Source organism: Panthera uncia, chromosome B4 (genome assembly GCF_023721935.1).
Source record: "Panthera uncia isolate 11264 chromosome B4, Puncia_PCG_1.0, whole genome shotgun sequence".
Taxonomy (NCBI): domain Eukaryota; kingdom Metazoa; phylum Chordata; class Mammalia; order Carnivora; family Felidae; genus Panthera; species Panthera uncia.
In genome coordinates, this window is record NC_064809.1 from 90,850,059 (window position 1) to 90,872,845 (window position 22,787).

General features: G+C 37.4%; 1 protein-coding gene across 2 annotated transcripts in view; it reads right to left on the reverse strand.

The window, feature by feature from the left end:
- Positions 1–770: 770 nt before the first annotated feature.
- MDM1 (Mdm1 nuclear protein) overlaps positions 771–22,787 on the reverse strand; it is a 34,372-nt gene continuing 12,355 nt past the window's right edge. The window contains exons 6-15 of one of the 2 annotated variants that reach the window (XM_049625933.1): positions 20,860–20,963; positions 20,679–20,778; positions 15,478–15,507; positions 14,949–15,124; positions 13,372–13,671; positions 12,503–12,615; positions 12,304–12,413; positions 5,219–5,471; positions 2,874–2,933; positions 771–1,603 (exon numbers count right to left, since the gene is read on the reverse strand). In XM_049625933.1, coding sequence (XP_049481890.1) covers positions 1,491–1,603; positions 2,874–2,933; positions 5,219–5,471; positions 12,304–12,413; positions 12,503–12,615; positions 13,372–13,671; positions 14,949–15,124; positions 15,478–15,507; positions 20,679–20,778; positions 20,860–20,963 — 1,359 coding nt within the window. In that variant the 3' untranslated portion in view covers positions 771–1,490. The remainder of the gene's footprint in view (positions 1,604–2,873; positions 2,934–5,218; positions 5,472–12,303; positions 12,414–12,502; positions 12,616–13,371; positions 13,672–14,948; positions 15,125–15,477; positions 15,508–20,678; positions 20,779–20,859; positions 20,964–22,787) is intronic. The other variant, XM_049625934.1, reaches the window with a different exon arrangement.

Below are 22,787 nucleotides of genomic sequence, written 5' to 3' on the forward strand. Positions count from 1 at the left end.
ACCAACTTTAGAGGAAGAGGATGATGATACCCCTAAGCTTCTAGAGACACAGTATGTTCCAACTTTATTTTACAGCTAATATGCCTCAGTACATGTGTATAGAATCCAAATGATTGTGTTCTAAAATCCAATTACACATTAATTTCTAACTTTTATTTCCATCTTCAGTGCCTTAAAAACTTTTTTTATCAACAAACGTCAGTGAGATGTAGGCAAACATGTGTATGCCCAATTATTTATAACCTGATAATGTAAGATCTTTAATAAACTTATTGTGAATCAAGGATTTGCAAAAGCACTTTTGACCAAATTAAGTACTTTAAAACAAACTGCTCATTTGTTTTCTAACCAACGGGCATGAATATTTCATATATTTTACCTTCGGTACCTTGTATGTATGTAGTCTTGTACACATCACATGTCATATTTATGAAATTCATATTTTTTAGGAAGTTAGATATATTATGATTTGCAAGATTAAGTAAAGACTAGGAAAACAGAACATGTCCTATGAAGGAATAGTCAAAAAGTATGTGTTAAATTTTTGAAAATAAGTCTGCCTTGGAAATCTTGTATTTTTCCTATATTCATACAAAATTATTGTGAACACAGTTTTGTTGCATTTTGACAGCTGTAAAAGAAGTAAAACATTTAGTTAACTTGTTATGAGTAAAATGTTTCTAAAAGGTAATTGTTTATTACTAATTGTTTATTATGTGTAATAACTTTCTGAAGAAGCCAAACACTTGAAACACTTCAAACAAAAAGAATTAAAATACTTGATCAATTTTTATTTCAAAATGTCTACAAAGTTTTAACTCTCCATTATACAAATAATTTTTCAAAATTGAGACATTATTCAAATGTAAGCCAAAGTCCTTATACAAATAGAATACACACAAAGATCAAAAATATACATATTCTCTCAGCAAACTTTGTTACATAAATAAGAAAAATATATACAGCTCATATTTTCAATTTAAAGTACAATTGCCTTAACACTGCAACCACATACAGAAGGTACTAAAATAAAAAGAAATACTACAGCAAAAGTTACCGGAAGAACAAATTCATCTTATGACATCTACAGACTATAAAGATACACAGAGCCAATAATCAAGGAACATATACTTCACATTTAGATCTTAATTTTTACTTCACTTTATTTTTTAGAATATCCTCTGGATAGGTAAAATTCACAATTTTACCAGCTACCCTTAATACAAAAGTTAGAACATGTGAAGAAACCTATGTCTTTGTACTTTGGGATAGGTGTCAAAAGAATTCTGTAGGTTGAATTTGTATGAACCAGTGTTAAAATTTTCCAAGGAAACTGAATTGGCTATTGAAAACTCAAACAATTCTTTTTAAGTAGGAAATGTGGGGAAAAAATCCAAATACTTTAAAAGTCTTAACATAGTAAAGCAATAAGGAAAAATTATGCTAATGGTTCCGTAGATTGTTAGGCAACTCAACTAGATATATGGTAATTATGTTTTGCCCCAGAAATTCTCCTTCCTTTTCTGAGCTCGTGCCAGAGTTTGAAAAGCCTGGAGACTAGAAGCTGCGGAGCGAGCAGAAATCTCAGATAATCTGTCTTCATCTGCAATGAAAAAAGCATAATCAGAAAGTATCTCTAATATAAACACAACGTTTTATAACGTGAACAGAAAATTAAAAGCATCAGGCTTTGTGATGTCAATATTGACTCTGTCAGAAAAATTATTAAAATAAAAGATATTAACATTTTCAAGACAGTTCACCACAATTTCCCAAGTTTACCATATTGAGAAATCAAACACTTTCGTGTCAAATGAGCATTGTTTCCTTCCTGAAATCCCACAATGACATTACCTAAACACATGGCCTGTGATTTCAGTATTACTTGGAAACAATTCATCATCATACTGTCTTGCCCTACTTTAAAAAGCACAGCTCTTCTGAGCAAAAAGCTTTTTTAAGCTTTTTAAAAACAAAATGCCATACCTTAACATAGTACTTAATGTTCACATTTCCTAAATAATCTCACTTAATGTTTGACTTTAATATGCTACCCTTCATTAGGACAGAAATTCCTCATTCTGAGTAAGCAAATATGTTAAAAGATTATTTGTAAACGCTATTCTTCCACTAAGAAGAAAACAGAACTGGATTCGAAGTGTCCATATATTTATATTTCAAAACATAATAACTTGATTTCTGGCTCACTGAATTCTGAAAAAAGTCTCAAGTTGTTAAGAGGAGAGAAAATCTTCAATGTGAAAATCTTCAGTCAGTTCCTATGTGAAATAATATATAAAGTATTCATTCAAATTTATTTTCAAATCCAAAATTTATAAATTCAATAATTTCATACATCCTAGAATGAGTTAAAATAGTGACTTTGCTCACATCAGGAATTCAAAATTCCTGCTGCTGCTTTTAGAAGCAAATGAATTTTTCAGAATGAATACAACACAAGAAAAAAAGTCCATTTGCCCTAATCATATTTTTTTTTGATAATTGATAATTGAAAATTGAGCATTTGGAAAAAATGATACATATAATGCTAGACTGGATTCCTGAGCCCACAGCCAGCCAGGATGGAAAAAAAGAAAGAGTACTGACCTCAGGTGTGATGCAAGTTACACTCTCTTATCATCTGTTTGCCCTAAAAATTTTTTTCAAGACTTAAGTCCCAGTTTACTCGTTTGTAAATGGGGATAACTTTATCCCCCCCTCACAGGGTTTCATGGATCTAATGATATAATATCTGCAGAAGTACTTTGTAAACTATAAAGTGCTAACCCAATGTTAAAATCATGATACTACTATAAACTACCATATAATAAAACCTCATACTTGGATCTGATGTTATTTCACTATTGAAATACCTTCGTCATTAAAGACTTCATGCTGAGGCAGCTGGAAATTGTTCATCCTTGCTTTTCCCACTTAAAAAAAAAAAGGCAGAAAAATCATCCTTCAGAGCCATGTAACAGTATATTTTGTTTATAGGAAAACCTTAGTGAAAGATGGTCAAAACTTTTATTAATTTTGTATCTTTGATAGAAATTATTATCAATGGGCCATTCACTAATTTATAACGTGCTTAGCAAATATGTAAACAAGCAATGGGAAAACTTCTAGAATTCTTTTCAATAATAATATTGATCTATTCTAACTTTAAAGAAATGCAGTAGGCTTCTGTTTAAAGATGGGAGATGGGACAACACACATTTACAAGAATGACATTAAACCCACAGGACAAGAAAAATGAAGATAAGAAAAGAACAAAATTTTGGAAACGGGAAAGCAAACAGAAAAGCAGTGAGTATATGAGACACCAGCAGGGCTCAGTTGGTTAAGTGTATGACTCTTGATTTGGGCTCAGGTCATGGTCTTACAATCGTGAGACTGAGCCCTGAGTCAGGCTCTCAGGCTGTGTGAAGCCTGTTTAAGATTCTCTCTCTCCCTCTCTCCCCTGCTTCCATGCTCTCTCTCCCTCTCAAAAAAAAAAAAAAAAAGAGCTTAGACAAGCAGTGTGTTTGTTACCATCATACCTAAGCTGAATCCTAAGTCAGCAGAAGAAAGAATCCAAGAAGCAACCAATGTGTTCTCCTAACCTAGCTCAAGTTTAGGAGTACTAAGTACCCCTGAAAGTTGGAGTGAAGATAAGCCTGAACCAGGAAACTGGTTGAAGTCTTTTACAAAACAATTAGTCTGCCAAATCCTTCTTTATATTTCCACGGCTGGGTAACTGACCTTTCTCACAAGAGAGGAATGGAGGTTTCCTCTCTAAAGGTTTATCAGAGCTGCTCTGACTGAAGAACACCAGGTTCAACTGAGGGCGGGGGTACCATATTCAAAACAGGGCAATTATATATATCATTTACCTTTTCAAAAAGATAAAACATCCATAAAATAAGAACAGAATGCTACATAAAAGGAATATACAATTAAAAAATTCTTAGAAATTAAAAAATATAGCAAAAATTTCTTAAAACGCAGAAGGGGTGAAAAATAAATAGTAACCCTCTCAAATTAAAATAAAAAGACAGAGATGGAAAATAGGAAAGGTAAAATAAGAAAATAAGATCATGTTCAACATGGCCAACATTGGAATAAGAGGAGTGTCAGAGAAACAGGAATCAGAACATGGAGGGGAAGAAATTACTGATGAAATAATTCAAGAAAGTGAGGAACCAGGCTCCCCGACTGAAAAAGTTGACTGAGTACTAGCAAAACGAAGACACCTGCTTTAAAATTTCAGAGCATTAAGGGTAAAAGGAAGATCCCCAAAGATGCCAGGGGGTAAAAAATCCATATACAATGATCAAAAATAAAAAGAGCACTGGGGCACCTGGGTGGCACTGTTGGTTGAGTGTCCGACTTCAGCTCAGGTCATGATCTCATGGTTTGTGGGTTCAAGCCCCGCATTGGGCTCTGTGCTGACAGCTCAGAGCCTGGAGCCTGTTTTGGATTCTGTGTCTCCCTCTCTCTTTGCCCCTTCCCCACTAACTCTCTCTCTCTCTCTCTCTCTCTCTCTTTCAAAAATAAATAAACATTTAAAAACATTTTTTAATAAAATAAAATAAGAGCATTAAGACTTTTCGACAGTAAAAGTGGAAGCTAGAAAAGAGCAGAGCAATGCCTAATAAAACTAAAGGAAACCAATTTATGACCTTGAATTCTCATCTAGGCAATGTTTGGCAATGTCTGAAGACACGTTCAGTTGTCACACCAGGGGAAGCGGTGCTACTGGCATCTGGTAGGCTGCCTATTGTGGAAAGGACAGAACTTGGAGGAAACCTCACGCTGCTACAAAAGTACTGGGGTTGCCGCACAGCTTGGTGTTCCAAAGATGAGATGGAACTTTTCCTATTTAAATTTTTTTTTTTAACGTTTACTTATTTTTGAGACAGAGAGAGACACAGCATGAATGAAGGAGGGTCAGAGAGAGGGAGACCCAGAATCCGAAGCAGGCTCCAGGCTCTAAGCTGTCAGCACAGAGCCCGACGCAGGGCTTGAACTCACGGACCCCGAAGTCGGCCGCTTAATCGACTGAGCCACCCAGGCGCCCCGGGACTTTTCCTATTTAAAGAAATGTGTTACATTAACTAAAAAACCCTAGATAATAAACACAAGTTATTAACATACAGTACATACTTAAGCCTTTGTACCCATCAGGATAACATTTTTGTTTTAAAAGACAAAAAATAAAAACCAAAATAATTACCATTATGCTGAAATTCTGGATCTCTGAGAGAGCCCTGAATTCGACGAGAGGGATGCCAGTAGGATGGAGCACAGGGTGGGGAAGGAGACTGCCCAGGTGTGTTTGCTGGATATTCTGGAATTTTTGAAACTGGAAGAGCTACCTCGGCACGCCTGGGGATACTGATTTCAGAATCTTCCCTCAAAGGCAAGGGATCAACTGTTTTTATACCAGCAGCTGGAGAAGTCAGGAGGGCTATAGCACGACTTTCTTTCTAAGTGATTAAAAAAAAAAAAAAAAAGATACATATATGTGTCTGTATATATACAAGTAAAATCTTTAAATACACAAAAAATATAACTACAAAAGCAGTAGGAGAAATTATGAAAAAAATCTATGTAACCTCCATGTGAGGAAGATTTTACATGCCTAACAAACAATATTGGTAAATATATTTAGCTATATAAAAATACATAAACATTAAAAAAAATTTTAATCACAAATTTGAGGAAAATATACAACCTATATATTGACAATGAATGACCATTGCTACATAGATATTTCTTTAAAAGTAGTAAGAAAAAGGCAATTAAAAAGTAGAAAAGGGATATACATAAGCAATTCATATAGACAAATTACAAATAGCACAAATACCCTACCTCACTAGTAATCAAATAATTTCAAACTAAAAGCACCAAGGCACTAATTTTTCACTTACCAAATTACAAAGATTAAATTTTTTTTGTCAAAAACACACTATTTTTAATACTGATGCTGACAAGACTATGGAAACACCGGCACTCTCCTAGAGTCCTGGGAGTTTAATCTTCCCAGGTTGCTGGCAAAACATAGAAAAAGCCTTAAAATTTTGTGTTCTTTGGTCACACAATAATACTTGCAGAGTATTTATACAAAAAGAGATAAAATGAACAAAAATGTAGCTGAAGGACGGATTTCTTTACAGCACTTTTTCAAAACAGAAAAATTAATAACTATAGGCATCTAATTTTTTAAAAATTGCTTTCAATAATAAACAGCCTGCATAACTATACGTTGCATATCCCGTTGCTATTAAAAATTAGATAATATTTAATGATATGTAAATATGTTAATTGATTGCCAAGTGAGAAAAAAACAGATTAATCTTACCTACAGCATAATAAACAAATACACTATACACCTAAAGAACTCAAAAATTCAATATGGCTGCCCTGAACAGTAGATGGAACACCACTGATTTCCTTTTTTAGCTGGTATCTTCTATTTTCCACAATGATAATGTATCACTATCTTAAAAGTCCTTGTAGAATTTTCCTTATTAGAAGAATGCGAACCAGTAAAATCAAACACAGTTCCAAACTTTCCTAATTATTTCTTGTAAATGTGGCCTTTATTTACTAACTTTGGATTTATTGATGCAATATTCAAAACAATGCTTTCTGACCTTTGGTATCTTTTTCTGTAATTAGAGAGCTTACTGCTTCAAAGTGGAGAGGCCTGGGGTCTTATCCAACAAACATACATGTTTTTCACATCAAGATCTAAAATAAAACCACAAATCTTCCTCTTGCTTCCCTTTTTAACTATAAGTATCACTTAGGAAAAACGTTCTTCTGATTTACTTTTTCTACATATATACACAGAATCTGAGATCTCTGTCAAATTGGAATCGCTACTGCTTAAAAGGCCTGAATGAAATCTCTCTTACAATATTTGTAACATGGGGTTCCCAGGTATAATTTAATGGACTTTGCAATCTGTTTTTGAGGCTAAAGTCTTCTCATTGGCCTCCTTCCCCCTCCACCCCATACAGCCCATTCTGCACTGAATAGCCAGAGTGATTTTATCATGTAAACCAGATATTTGCTGTGTGGCTTTACACCCTCCCAGGGCTTCCCCGGGCCATCAGAATCACGCCCCCACACCTCACCCACCCTCCCTTCCCAATCTCATTTCTTACCTCTCCTCCTCCCTCTTAGGCCCCAGTCACACTGGTCTTCAAAACTCTCACTGTTACACACTTGTACTTACTGTTCCTTCAAACAGGAAAACAATCTCTGCTCATCTCTGCCTGGGCACATACCTCATTAGTCAGTTCTTAAATTGTCACCTCCGCAGAGGTGCCTGTCCTGATAGCCTGTCCTGATAGTAAAGCAACCTCACCCATGATTTGGAGGTTATTTGTGGTTTTATTTAACTCACAGCATTGATACTACCTAAAATTATCTTTTTAAAAAATCATCTGTCTCTCAGAATGAAAATGTAAGCTCCATGAGGGCAGGGATTTTGTCTTGATTACCAAAGAATCCCCAGATCCCAGAATGGTACGTGACACATAGTAAGAGCACATTAAATATCAAATTGAGTGAGTGAAAGTGAAATTCCTGATATTTCCCTCCAAAGATGGTTTCTGTCCAGAGTTCTACTCAGTGCACGGCATCCCCTATCAATCCTACAAGGTAAGGCAGAAACCTAGAAGTCATTCATGGTTTCTCATCCACCATTATCCAACCCAGCACCAAGCCTTGACTTTGCTCCCCTTATTCACAATTCTTCAGTTTCATCCACTTCTGTCAATGTCCACCCTCCTCAGTCCAAGCTATCAACTTGTCCTACCTAGACTACCACAGTTACCTTCTAAGGGTAACTAGTCTACTCTTGCTTTCCATGGCAGCCAAAAGGTCTTTAAAATATTTCAGTGACTTCCCATTGCTCTCAAGATAATGATAAAAATTCTCAATATTGCTATCTTTGCCAGATTCATCTTGACCTACTCCCTGCCACACACTATACTTACCTTTGTTTCTTAGAATCCTATGTTCTTTCTCACCACAGGATATTGGCACATGCTATACTTCTCCTCCCCACCCTTTTTACCTGGTCAACTCTTCCTCTTCCTCAGTATCTCAACCCAATTATGACTTCTTCTAAGAAGCATCCTTGATTTCCAAGAAGCTTCCTGACTTCCAGGACTAGGCCAATTCCTTTCAAAATAGCACTATATACTGCTTTGAAACTCTTATTAGTTTTAATTTTACTTTTTTGGGGGGTATGATTCTTTGATTACTGTGTATCTCTTTCGCCAGACTGTAGGTTCCATAAGATCATGAACTATGTCTATTTTTTTTTTTAACTTTATTTATTTTGGAGGGGGCGGGGGGCGGGGGGGGAGTGGCAGAGAGAGAAGGAGAGAGAGAATCCAATGCAGGCTCCATGCTGTCAATGCAGAGCCTGAAACAGGGCTCAATCTCATGACCAAGAGATCATGACCTGAGCCAAAATCAAGAGCTGGTGGCTTAACCAACTGAGCCATCCAGGCACCCCCCCATGTCTATTTTTGTTCACTATCTTTATTGCACGTGGCTAAACAGATAAGTAACATCTGCTGCATGAATGAATAAAGTGAGCTAACACACACTTAGCTTTTTAATATCATTTATAAGACGTTAAAATGGTCCTTGACAATTAAACCAATACCATGAGAATTCTCTGAATTTTGTGAGACAGTGTTGTTTAGGAGTTAAAAACGTGGGCTCTGAGGACAGACTCCCTGGGACTAAATTCTGCCCCACCAATTGGCAGCTGTGTTTCCCCAGTTTCATCTAAATGAGAATAATAACAATACCAACCTCCTGGAGTCATTATGAAGACTTCAGTTAATATATATACAGTACTTAGCACAGGGCCTAGAACATAGTTACCCACTCAGTTAATGCTAGCTATTATGATCATCCCCATGTTTTTAAGTTACCCAAATTGCTGCTGCCCCATAACCCTCCCACAATTAAAGGTCACTAAAAGTTAATGTTAAAAAAATTTCTGGATATTATAAACATTCTGATTCTTATAATTAAAAAGATGTACAATGATATTGAGGGAAATTGAATACTGGAAAGGATTTATTGGAAACTATATTGTGTGCATGATGAGGTAGAAATTGGCATTAAAGAGCAGTATCATTCTATTTCATTAATTTAACTATTCAATAATTAATTCCACAATAAAGGAAAATGTTACATACAAATCCAGTTGCCAATATGGATTAAGGCTACTCTTTTTAGCTGAGGGTAGTCAACTCTGTGTGGGCAAAGCTGCCTAGAAGCTCACACCTTCCAGGTAGCAACCTGGATCCTGGGATGAGAGGGAGTGCTGGGGGTGCAGAACAGCCCATGGGGGCAAGCGATTCCTAACATCTGATTCTGATCAGTCCTCTGTATTCCTTTTGTCATAAACCAACGTATACACATTGGTTTCGATTCTGTCATTCTAATAATACTCAGTCAACACCTATTTAACAGGTACCTGCTATGAGGTGACTTCGGTACTGGGCTTTGGGGACAACTAGGCTCTGATCCCCTCTCCTACCTCTCCCCAACACCTAAAAAGTTTCCCCTGGGCCATACCTCTGAAAATTCATGAACAGGCATCAGGAAAATCCCCTGGAGAAATGCAACCTCTTCTCTACATGTTCTCTATCCTACTTCAGCCACTTACTCCCACGATTATATGTTAAGCCTTGTCATTACTGCTAACTGCAACCTCTCCACAATTCCAATTTCTGACTACCACCTCCTGACTTTAAAACTACTCCCTCTAGGTACTCCAATTTCAACAAGTCCTTAAGTTGGCCAAGACCTTCCATTGATCCTGTCACCTCTGCACTGTGCCTTCCCTTCCCAAGTCCTATTTTTCCTGCTCTAACCAACTCAACTTCCATGGTCAATCATTATAATCACTCCCCTACATGTACCTTAACTCCCTGACCCCCTTTCTCATTTTGTCTTACTCCCTTGACAAAACATGAACCCCAGTTAAATTCAACTCTCTAACTTATCCTGCACCTCTGTAGCCAAACATGGCTGGAGAAAAACACACAACCCCTCACGACTGCTCTTACATCAAATCCGTGACCACTAGCCTAAAATGGGCCCTTTATGTTGCCCTGCGTTATCTCACATTTCCCTGGCCCACTCCCTCTCCCACTCTCTGAAAAGACTACTTCATGATTTCTTTTCTTTACTCAAACCTCCTACCTCTTCATCCCCAGCCTCGTTCTTGGTGAGGATCTTTCTTCATGTGCCACCAAGAAAAAATCCAAAGAGACTTTCCCAAAGCTCCCAGCACATCTCCCTATTTTATTAGCAGTGCTCACATATTCTGCCTCCTCTGTAACAATGAAGGAGCTGTCAGAGTGCCTACAATCAACCCTTCCACTTCTCCCCCAGATCCCATGGAACATCTCAAGTGGTGCTCGGCACTGAGTGCACAGGGGCAAAGTTGCTGGCTGGGCCTGCATCATTTTTCTCTCTCTTTAAAACCATTCTTGTCAACACATAAATGTGCTGTTATCTCCTTCATCTTGACCTCACTCCCAACTGCCATTTGTTACTCTGCTCCCCTTCACGGAAAAGACTCTTAAAAGAGTTGTCTGTGATGACTGCCTCCAATTCATCTCCTCTCCTTTCTCTTGAACTCACTTGCATTTAGACAATTATCCCTCCCCACCATCAAAACTGCCCTTTGTCAAGGTCACCAATAACATCCATGTTGCTAAATCCAATCATCAGTTCTCATATCTTATTGATCCATCAGTAGCACTGACACTCCCTCCTCCTTGACACCTTCCAGATACCACAGTCTTCTATTTCACCACCTCACTGGCTATTCCTTATCATTCTCTTTGCTGGTTACTCCTCAACTTCCCAGTATCAAAAAACCAGGGCTGACACCTGTCTACACATACTCTTCCCTCTCTATACCTACCTCCCCTGATGACCTCCCCCGGTCTCAAGCCCTCACATACCTGTGCACCTGTACAATAGACACTCAAATCTGTATCCGTAGCCCAACCTGTCCTCCACACCTCAAACTCAGAAAGTCAACTCCCTATTCAACGTGTCTACCTGTACCTGTAATAAGCTTCTCAAAGGTAACATGTCCAAAACAGAACTCTTCATCTTCCCTGACAAACCTTTTCCTTACACTGTCCTCCCCATCTCAGGTAAACGGCAACTTCATCCTTACTGCACAGGCCAAAAATCTTGAATCCTTGATTTCTGTCTTTCTCCCATGCCATATCTTAACCATCAGCAAATGTTGTCAACTATACCTTCAATGCACATCCAGAATCAGACTTCCTCACATGACCTCCACCGCTACCCATATGAACCAAACGACCATCACCTCTTGCCTGGATATTGTAATTGACTCCTATGTAGGCTCAGGCCCCGGCTCTTGCATTCCTACTGTCTGTTCCCAAACAGTAGCCAGAGTCACATGGAAAAACCTAAGTCAAAACATATCACTTCTCTGCCCCTCCAAAGACTTCCGACTTCATTCAGAATAAAATTCAAAGTCTTTGCTGTGAACTACAAGGCCCTACACAGTTTAGTCCCCCCATGATGCCTCCTAACTTATTGCCCACACTCTCTCTGGCTCTCTGCTTCAGCCACACTCACTTTCTGGCCAGTCCTCAAGAAATCGGACACCTGATCACCTCAGGGACTTTGCACTTGCGTTCTTTTTGCCTAGAATGCCTGCCTACATATGCATATGGGTCCATCTCTCACCACCTTCAGATTCTGCTCTAATGTCACCCTCTCAGCAAGAACTTCCCTGGCTACTTTGTATTCACTTCCCCTGCTTTACTTTTCTCTTTAGTACTTACCACTGTCTAAAATACTCTGTTTTTTACCTAGTTATCCTGTTTATTGTCTCTCTCCTCCACTAGAATAGAAGTTCAATAAGGGTCAGAATTTGCACGTGCTTCTTTCACTGTTATATCTCCAGTGCTAAAACAGTGCCTGGAACATACTTGAAATACAACTGCCACCCAGTAGATGCTCAATAAAAAGTACTGTTTCTCTTCTCTCTCTTCTTGCTGAGTCACATTTGACAAGATTTAAAAACACATCAGCAGAAGTAGAATGCCACTACCAGAAAAAAATAATTCAAGGCCTTTGCCTTAATAAAAGCACATTAATAGCATCACCTCCACATACAATGCACAGAATTTTCTAAAATCTGAACCTATCGTTCATTCGTTACATGTGACTAAAATAATCACTTCCTAAAAAGATATTTTCCCCCAAGATATAAATATTTACCTTCCTAAAATCATTCTTTGCAGGTTCTAAGCCATCCTGAGGGGATACTCTTTTCCTCTGTTCTGGGACTGGAGGCCTCACTTTAGATGGAGACACTAGAACAGCACCACCTAGAAAAATGCAGAAGACGACAAGTCTCAAACTAAATTCTCATGCCGAAAAAGCAGGTAGGATAAGAACTACAGCGTTTGCCCATTACCAACAGCTGGAGTGGTGAGATCATGATGAGTCCTCTGGATTCCACCAAGTTCTCTCAGCTTTGGAGTAGGAAGCCTGCCTCCTTTTCCAGAAGATACAGAAGAAGAATCTGACCTACAAATCCAAACAATCTACTATGATGCATTTCCCCCCAGCAAACAGGATTAAAAATATTTTATCATTATTATGCAATAATAAAACAAAATTTATAGGGTCACCTGTTTCTAAAAACACATGCCGTTAAGAGGGACTGAATATTGGAAAAGACGGAAGGTCACTGCAAGTCAGCAGCAATAGACCAGAGAATTCTTCCATTAAATCAGCTCCTAAGTTTCCCATTAGGTGCAAAACTCATGACAGAATGATAAGGGATTTGGATGATGGACAAAAAGCACCATTATCAGTGGTAGAGAACCACTCCCCAAAGCAATTAACACATAAATCAGCAACAATTAGCTATTTGCAGATATCACTTATTTTAACATTAGAAAACATTATCTTTCTTTCTTGGTGAAACATGTGATATTAAAGAATATCAGCTATTTTCTTAAATCACAAAGAAAGCCATTCCCTCAGACACATTTACAAATCTGCCAAATCATAATTGGTGGGACATAAATGAAAACAACCCTAACTGCTTCCTCCCCAAGTAGCTCAGTGTTCAAGTGTTCAACTACCAATTACTGGTGACTCAAATACCTGAGTGAATCAAATTATAAATTGAAATGTCTGCTTTGTGACATTAAAGTAACATCTGCTCTTTATTAGTCATAAAACCAAGAGTGTAAACCACCGTACTTGGTGACAAAACAAAAAAATATTAACCGTGTGCATAATGCTTCCATATACTGATTAATTTAAAACTCTCACCCTTCTTTTATCTTTTCTGCCTTAGATTTTTCCGGTACTTCAACCTTCTCCAGCTCTCCGTTATGAACCTGCCTGTCCTTTTCTGTTTCTTCCTCCTCCTCCTCTCTCGGCTGTTTCTGCACCCCTTCATCTGTGTTCTCTGCGTCCCATGCCAGGCGCCTTCTAACGGGCAGGGTGGGAGCATCTGACACGCCCAATTTCTCTGTGGTAGTTTTCTGCGGCTGCTCTTCCAAGGCAGGCTTTTTCTTGTCCAGTGTTGTAGGAGGACATTTCTGCAAAGTCTTATGGCTTGTAGGATCTCTGCAGAACAAAAGTGTCAAACTGGAGTTTGAGGTTTCTAAGTTTATACTCATTTCAGTGAGTCTGTCATTCCCCTCCAGCGTTCACAACTTTATGTCCCACAGGTACTACCTTGCCCAGATACTGAAGAAAGAAACCTAATTAAGAGTTCATTTGACAGTATAATAAACTAAAGCTACAATTTGGACTTTCTATTAAAATACTCCATGGGCACCTGGGTGGCTCGGTCGGCTGAGTGTCCGACTTCTGCTCAGGTCACGATCTCATAGTTCATGAGTTCGAGCCCTGCATCGGACTCTCTGCTGTCCATGCAGAGCCTGCTTCAGATCCTTTATCTCCCTCACTCTGCCCCTCCCCTGCTTGTACACGCTCTCCCTCAAAAATAAAAATAAAAACATTTAAAAAGTAAGCAAATTTTAAAAATAAAGTACAATACTCCAAAATAAAACCTACGTATCTTCTCTTATTTCCACCTTTACACAGGCGTGTCTGTCCCGCTGCTGACAACAGTCACATGTGTTCCCTTGACTGGCATTTACACACACAAGCAAGGACTGCACATGGTCTAACTTGTTCGGTTACTCAGTTACAGTTTATGCACAAATTCAAGTGTATTTGTAGATCAAGCAAACTGATTCCAATTTTATACTTCAGATTGATAAGTGTTTTCAAGACATTCTTACAGAATGGATTTTGTAATGAATTTTTAAAGAGGATGTCACATAATTAGAACTTATAGTTCAATTTGGCATATATAATTATATTACTATAATAACTAAAAATGATTTTATTTGCCAAAAATCAATATGCTATTTCTTTTATAAATAGTTAAATAATTTTCACTTTAAAACCCAAAAGAGCAGAGACTTTGCCCATAGAATCAGGGCCTAAGTGTCGTATTAACCACAGAAATCCATTAATGAATGATTATAGGATGTACTACTAGCTTATGTTGTCTAGGTTTTTATTGTTGTTGGTACCTTTCCTTCCTGTTACTTTCTAAAGTTCTTTTCCATCACTGTATAATCATCCCTATTCTACTCTTGTTAAAAAATATTATAAAATCCAGCCTTCCAGATTTATATTATGTATTATTTACACACAGCTTTACTTCTCACAGAGAATAAACTAGTAATAATGAAATGTAATAAATGGCTGGCATATCTCCATTTAACCGGAAGACCAATTTTGAGGGGTCATGTCACTTACCTATAGAATTCCGTGATCTACCTAAGCTACAATATACTTTCTCACCATCCACAAAGAACATATCTTACCCGGCAAGATCTAGAGCTCTAATGTTACTACTAATGGTTCCTTCTGAGCTTGTGGTTGAGGAGACATCCCAACAGCAGTTGTTATCAGACAGAAGCTGATTCAGATGGTCCCGAGAAAAATGTGTTCCTTGAACTCGTTTCCTATAAAATTCAGCCTTCTCTCGGAGTTCTTTAACCTATGCAGGAGAGTTGAGACACTGTGTATTACTTTAAATGCTCCTTTGCAAATACCACCATGTAGCTTATCAAAGATACTGCACAAATACAGCCAGAGACCAAGGAGAAAGGAAGGCAAAAAAAAAAAAAAAAAAAAAAAAAAAGCCACAAACGTTCATCAGACTGTGTGCATTTTAAGCAGAAATTAAAACAGTCAAGCTAAAGCACAATGCAGTTATTTTATTTCAGGCCAGCAGGCAGGAAGAATTTGCAGCAACTAAGAAAAATATTGACACCTAATTCTTATTTCAACTGAAATTACACAAGTACTCTATGCATTATTACAGGTTTTAAAAACTCAAAAGCAACCAACCTCCGCATACCACATGGCATTTAGAGAACCCTAGGAGAGGAATACAGAAACATACTTAATGACAGGTTAATGCCATAGTTGAATATTAATGGGAATCAATGAAATACCTTATTATTCTTCCTTCTAAATATATAACAAACTTGTCAATCAATATTTTTATTATTTTTGGTAATATTTAATTCACTAAGTAAGATATCTTAATATTACCATGAAAACCAGCCACATTCTTGCATGGCTGAAATGCTATCAATAACAGGTAACCTAATTATTATTCCTACTTCCCCACCTCTGGAAGGGTAGTGACATGCCAGGAACCCCTACCCTGTCTTTATTTCCTGGCTTTATACAACAGCTGCTCCTACTATAGAAGCCGGCAGTGAGAGAATTATGAAGCTTCCCTCTCCAAATTCCTAAAAATTCCCTTGGCATCAGCAAAACCTCAACTTTTAAAAAATGTATTACATAAAAGAATATCCCACAAAATAATAATTATAATATATTCATCAAAGTGACAATACAAAAAAATGTTCTTATGGACTATAAGGTAATGTGAATTCCCTACAATGCAAATAACATCTGTTCAAATGGAAAGGAGCCTTCTATACTCTTTGAAACCCTTTCATGTTATACGTCATACTGCCACCTGCTGGCTTCCCTAAATTCAATTCCACAATGAAAAAAATTAAGCTGCAGCTTAAAATTCTTTAAAATAATCTTTATTTACTCTTCAAAAAACTCAATAATTTTTCCTATCATAAAGATGGAATAATAGCATTAAAAGGATATCCAGATACCGTCTGCTATAATCTTTCACTTACAGGCAAAAAAGCAAATAATGAAACTTTGCATTGCAAAAAAAAGTAACCAAAGAAACACATCCTCAGTTCCTCAGGGAGACACTACTGAATGCAAAGGGATGAAAGTGTTACATCTGTAGGGAAGTAGCCAAAGCAAAGGACAGCACCTGTCACGGTGGCATAAGAAACCACATAATCCCAGCAGAGTCTCACTGTTCTAATGAACCAAACCTGAAACATTCCTAAAGGATAACTGAAAATATATTTTCTTCACTGCCAAGAAAAACTGAGCCATGTTCATTTATCATTTCTGTTAATTCCTAAACTTTAAAGAAAATTACTAGTTTTTGCATTTAACATATAGAACTGAGACGTATAGTTTTTGTCTGTTGAACTACTAACCAGGGTGTGTTGCTGTTTTCTTTCTTTGTTTTTAAAGTAGGCTCCACGCCCAAGGTGGGGCTTGAACTTAAGACCCCAAGATCAAGTGTTGCATGCTCTACCAACTGAGTCAGCCAGGCCCCCCCTCACCAGGGTGTTGTGAATACACAGAGGCCTTGTTATAAAGTGCCCTGATATAATCCAGATTTTATTTCTACTAAGTCCTCTCATGCTTCAAATGTTTCACAGCTGCTCCAGCACCTACATGATACAATCTTCAAGCTTTAGTACAATTTCCTCCTCTGTCTTCAAAGCTCTTCATGCACATCCCCATTAGTACTTATTTCATTCTAGAAATAAGTGGAGTTAATTTCTCTTATCATTCTAGTGGAGTTAATTTCTCTTATCATTCTCCCCCATTAATCTATAAACTCCACAATGTGAGGGAATGTGCAGCATTTAAACATTGATTCCACAACTTGATCTGAGTGTGGACTAAGTGCTCGGCTGGAGCTGGATGGCTGGTAGCCAAAGATAAACAAGAAAGTCCCTGCAGCACTCAGTGTGCTCACAGTTTGATAGAGAAGGCGGACCTCCTCGTCCTGTATGATACGTTATCATCATAATATTCGTATGGTCTATGCTATAATACACAAAAGAGATATAAGTGGAAGAAGTGGTTCAAAAGGGGCTCCATCGGTCCTGCACTGAGTGCGGGGTGGGCTGGGAAGGAGCAGCAGAGAAGGCTGTATTCCATCCCTGTGGGAGGGCCTACTGCTTGATGAACGAGAGGATGGACAAATAGCCCCTCCATGTGCACGGTGACCCAGTTTTGTTTGTCAACCAGATTTTTTTTAAAAAAAGCAGATACTATGGAAATTCTGTATAACTTTATTCAGTTCTATTTTTCACTGACATTCAAAACTCAGTAATTGAAATTTACTTTGTCAGCAACCTTTATTAATAATCTTCGTGCTAATGTTATAGTGTTTTACAAATACATAACTTTAAACTTCTATGATCCTAAACTAAGATGAAAAAATAGAAAGCTGATCTTTCCTAAAGCAAGTTGTTCTACAAGAAAGAGAAAAAAACTAATGGTACGAACTTAATACCTACAACCAACAAGCAGAGCCACTAAAAAGGATATGAACTTAATTAAACTCAATTAAAACAACACACATATCCCTTTCCAGGTCAAGAAACACCATCAGCATCTAGGATATAAATGCTGTAAGTAGAATGTTTTCATTTCTGAATTTCTTTTCCCAAAATAAGAATTCAACTGGGGCGCCTGGGTGGCGCAGTCGGTTAAGCGTCCGACTTCAGCCAGGTCACGATCTCGCGGTCCGTGAGTTCGAGCCCCGCGTCAGGCTCTGGGCTGATGGCTCGGAGCCTGGAGCCTGTTTCCGATTCTGTGTCTCCCTCTCTCTCTGCCCCTCCCCCGTTCATGCTCTGTCTCTCTCTGTCCCAAAAATAAATAAAAACGTTGAAAAAAAAATTTAAAAAAAAAAAAAAAAAAAAAAGAATTCAACTAAGTTGTTTAAAATTTATATACCGAAAATTCAAATTCAAAAAACTGACAGTATAAAAAATTTTTCCCCAAAATCATCTCCCTCAAAATGAGTCATCTTAGGCCTAGCTGTCCTTACAATGTTTGTCAAATTACAGAACGTCTCTCAAATGTGGAACTTTATCTTGAAATAAAGTTTGTGAAAGACACACTTGTGAAAGACACATTAGAAAAGAACATCTCAGCTAACGTAAGTTTGGATGATTAAAAGATCACCTAACAAGAAACAAGAAATGTAACACGGATTCAGTAGTTATTGTAAGGAGGAGACCTAACAATTGCAACTGTTGGTTATTATTAAAAACCATCTTTTAAGTGAGCATTTCAAAAAGCAACAGTGCCAGTGGTTATATAATGGAGATAATAAATATACAACCACTGGACAAATAAAACCAAACACCCTAATGTTATATGAATAGGTACTTGGATCTTAAGATAAAATACCGAGGCACTAGACTATAAATAGATTCAAAAAGTTTAATATTTCAAACAACACAGGAGGAAATGAAAACGATATATGAACTAGAAAACTATAACAGGACTCAAAGTTACCATTCTAATGATAATAAAGTCGCTGATGTCCAAATGCGTTTGAAGAGTGTGAATAATATTCCTCCATGAAACATTAGAAGTGGGAAAGTGAAGGAGTACCTTATGCTTAGATATCTCATAAGCAGCCACATAAGTAAATGTCTTCAGGTTAAAAATAAAATCTAAGATTTAAGTAAAACATGGCCCATATTAAATATCTATGACCTGATCAACTGAAATGGTTATCAACATCAGTGATAAGATTTAGCTAAATGTCATATTCTTTACTAACTCCAATTCACTTTTTGAATTATTTTGCCCACACAGGTTAGGCAAAACGGTATCACTGATTTAAACATTAACAACCACCATTAACAATAAGCTTTTTTAAAAAGCCCAAAAGTCACCTTCCCAAGATGTTATAATAGGAAACCTTGAAATGACAGCTCTTAAGTTAATGTCAACAAAAATGCCGTTTTCCATCAGGGCAGGACAGGGACTACCACCTTATCGTGACTCCAGACAAAACAATCCTCTTGGTCCACTACATTTTTAGATCTGAGGCCTAAATACCAACTCATCTTAATTTAAAGAAGTCTCAGAGACTGAGAGATAATCTTTCTAAAACAAGGAGCCTCTCATGAGCCCAACCTAGTGAAGTCCCTAAATACAATAGGTCAGTGGCCTACACCTATTAATTGGCCACACTAGCCCCCTATGGCCACACTCTGTGCTCTGCTTTTGCCCCCAGCTTTTCCTCATTCCCCATCAGAGCTCCTGGCCAAGGTCTGGCATGACCATAAACTGTTCAAGGGTTTCACAGACTCAATTCTTTGCTCCATCATGCCTGCTCTCGATTCTTATATTTTTAACTTTATTTCACTAGGATATGAATATCCCCAGTAATATCTGGAACAGCTTCAAGATTTGCCTTTTACTCTGCCTGGATTGCTGCTGAGCCGCTCTCCAGTAGGGAAGGAGACAGCACGAGGAGCAGCCACGGTGGAAGGAACCAAGTGGTCTCCCGAAACAACATGCGGGGTACAGGAGTCTCACCAGGACGCTGGTCTGGGAGGAGCCAGCGCAAAGAGCCAGCAGCTTGAAGTGCCAATGCCTTCTTCCAGAGGCTCATTACATATAACCATTAGCCATGGTTTCAAATACGGGGCTGAATAAAAGATTCATTCCCCATCCAAATGATCTCTCTCTTCCCAATGATGGGAAAGGGGGTGTTTACTGAAGTCTAAACTATTTTACTTTTGCTTGTTCACACAGAAAAAAACAGGAAACCATCAAGATGTGGTTTAAAAGATGGTAACTGTACAATAACCAGAAAAGCTCCACAGTTCATCCTTTGACTGTAAGAAGCTAGTGCTGAACAGGCACTTCCCAATTCTAGGATTACCCTTTCCCTCAAACCTTCCTTTCGGTCCTCAGAATTGCTCCCATATGTCAGGGTACCCCAACACTATAACGCAAACCTCTCTCAGCACAGGGCACCCCTCCCAGATACTGATGGACTCTAATAGTACAAACTGCCAGTGGATGCCATGGTCAAACTAATCTTGAAAATTTATCTTCAGTTGAGAGAGTAGAGGTCTGGATCTTATTTTCAAAACTACAACGCTACAATTCTACAAACATAATGAAATACTGGATTATAAAAAAAACATTTTAAAGACTTTAATAATAAAAATCTCCAGTTGAAAAAGGAACTATTTGATATTAAAAAAAAACAGTAAACACACTGATAAATTATATCCTAACATACAACTTTAAGTTCCTGATACTTCCAATGTTACTATTATATCACATATCTTTAAACTGTAGTCTCTATTACTAAATGAAACTCATTGTGGAATTAAATTGGGATATAGGCTCAAAGAAAACATGGGCATACTGAGCTTATGTATACTCACCTGATCTGGTATGTTTTCCTTCACACGGGTCCAAGCCCCGGCTTTGTATAAATACTGGGCTGGGCTCAGAAATTTTGCCCTATATTCAGAATTCACCTTCCTAACAGAAATGAAAGGAGAGTAAATATTTCACCATGTTGATCTTCTAAATACCATGACATTTTTCTTATAAAATACATACCCAAGCCTTTGATGTCTCCAAGGAGTAAGCTTCTTTTTAGGCTGGTTTGACTCTTTTGATTCCATCTCTGCTTCTAATTTTAAAGGATCATCTGTTTTATTACACTAAAATGGAAATAATTTAAACATTTTATGCTCAAAATATGTTATACATTAGGGCAAAAACATAAATGTTATAAAGTATAATTGGGTACTGTATTACAATTCTGTTTGTGGAAGTAAGTTTTAACTGCTAAAGATAACCTAGAAATCACAAGCAATCAATAAACAAGTTTTGAAACTACTAGATCCGGTTGGTTTTTTCAAGTATAGCTCAGGTTTGGTTCATTTATAACAATAAAATTTATATCCTTGGCTACAAAAAATTTTTCTAATTAACAAATAAACATGTAAATGAATAAACTTGACATTACCACCTATTAAACAATGTTTTTACATTTGCCTTTGATATTCTAAATCCACATTTTATTGCATTGCAGTAAATATAAGGTTCCAATGAGTAAGTTACCAACCACATTGTTTTACTAAATAACTTAACCCTTTTTTTTAAATGTTTATTATTTATTTTGAGAGGGAGAGTGGGCAGAGCCCGATGTGGGACTTGAACGCATAAACTGTGAGATCATAACCTGCGAGCTAAAATCAAGAGTCAGATACTCAAGTGACTGACCCACCCATGCACCCCATAATCTCCCCATTATGGTAGATCCAAAAATATGTATATATGTGTGTGTATGGAAACAAATATATGTATAAACCAATTTACTTTTAGTCATAGAATTTCTATGTTTAGAACCCACAAGGTATTAGTTATAGCATTCCAGAAGATTTAAAAATAGGACTTCTATCCCATTTACCTATAATTTACAATCATTTTAACCTGAATCTGTAACTTAAATAGCTATAGTTCAAATAGAGGCAAGTGTTTGTATGTGTTGATTATGGGGTGCATGGGTGGGTCAGTCACTTGAGTATCTGACTCTTGATTTTAGCTCGCAGGTTATGATCTCACAGTTTATGCGTTCAAGTCCCACATCGGGCTCTGCACGTGTGTGGAGCTTGCTTGGGATTCTCCCTCTCTCTCTCTCTCTCTCTCTCTCTCTCTCTCTCTCTGCTCCTCCCATGCCCACTCTCCCTCTCAAAATAAATAATAAACAAACATTTAAAAAAAAAAAAAGGGTTAAGTTATTCAGTAAAACAATGTGGTTGGTAACTTACTCATTGGAACCTTATATTTAATTACTGCAACGCAATAAAATGTGGATTTAGAATATCAAAGGCAAATGTAAAAACGTTGTTTAATAGGTGGTAATGTCAAGTTTATTCATTTACATGTTTATTTGTTAATTAGAAAAATTTTTTGTAGCCAAGGATATAAATTTTATTGTTATAAATGAACCAAACCTGAGCTATACTTGAAAAAACCAACCGGATCTAGTAGTTTCAAAACTTGTTTATTGATTGCTTGTGATTTCTAGGTTATCTTTAGCAGTTAAAACTTACTTCCACAAACAGAATTGTAATACAGTATCCAATTTAGGCTGGCTGTAATTTGGCATGCTAAAGCTTTGGTTTAAAATACATGTATCTAGGGGTGCCTGGGTGGCTCAGTTGGTCGGACCAGGGGTGCCTGGTCCGACTTTAGCTCGGGTTATGAGCTCACAGTTCATGACTTCAAGCCCCACATTAGGCTCTGTGCTGACAGCTCAGAGCCTGGATCTTACTTTGGATCCTCTCTCCCGTTCTCTCTGCTCCTCCCCCGCTCACTCTCTTTCTATTTCTCTCTCTCAAAATAAATAAATAAACTTTAAATAAAACAAACAAAATACATGTAAGTATGCATGTTTCTGTTTGACTTCCATTATTTAACTTAAAGTGTGTGTTTCTATCGCTACTGTTACTCCTATAGCTCACATCACTATAAGGCTA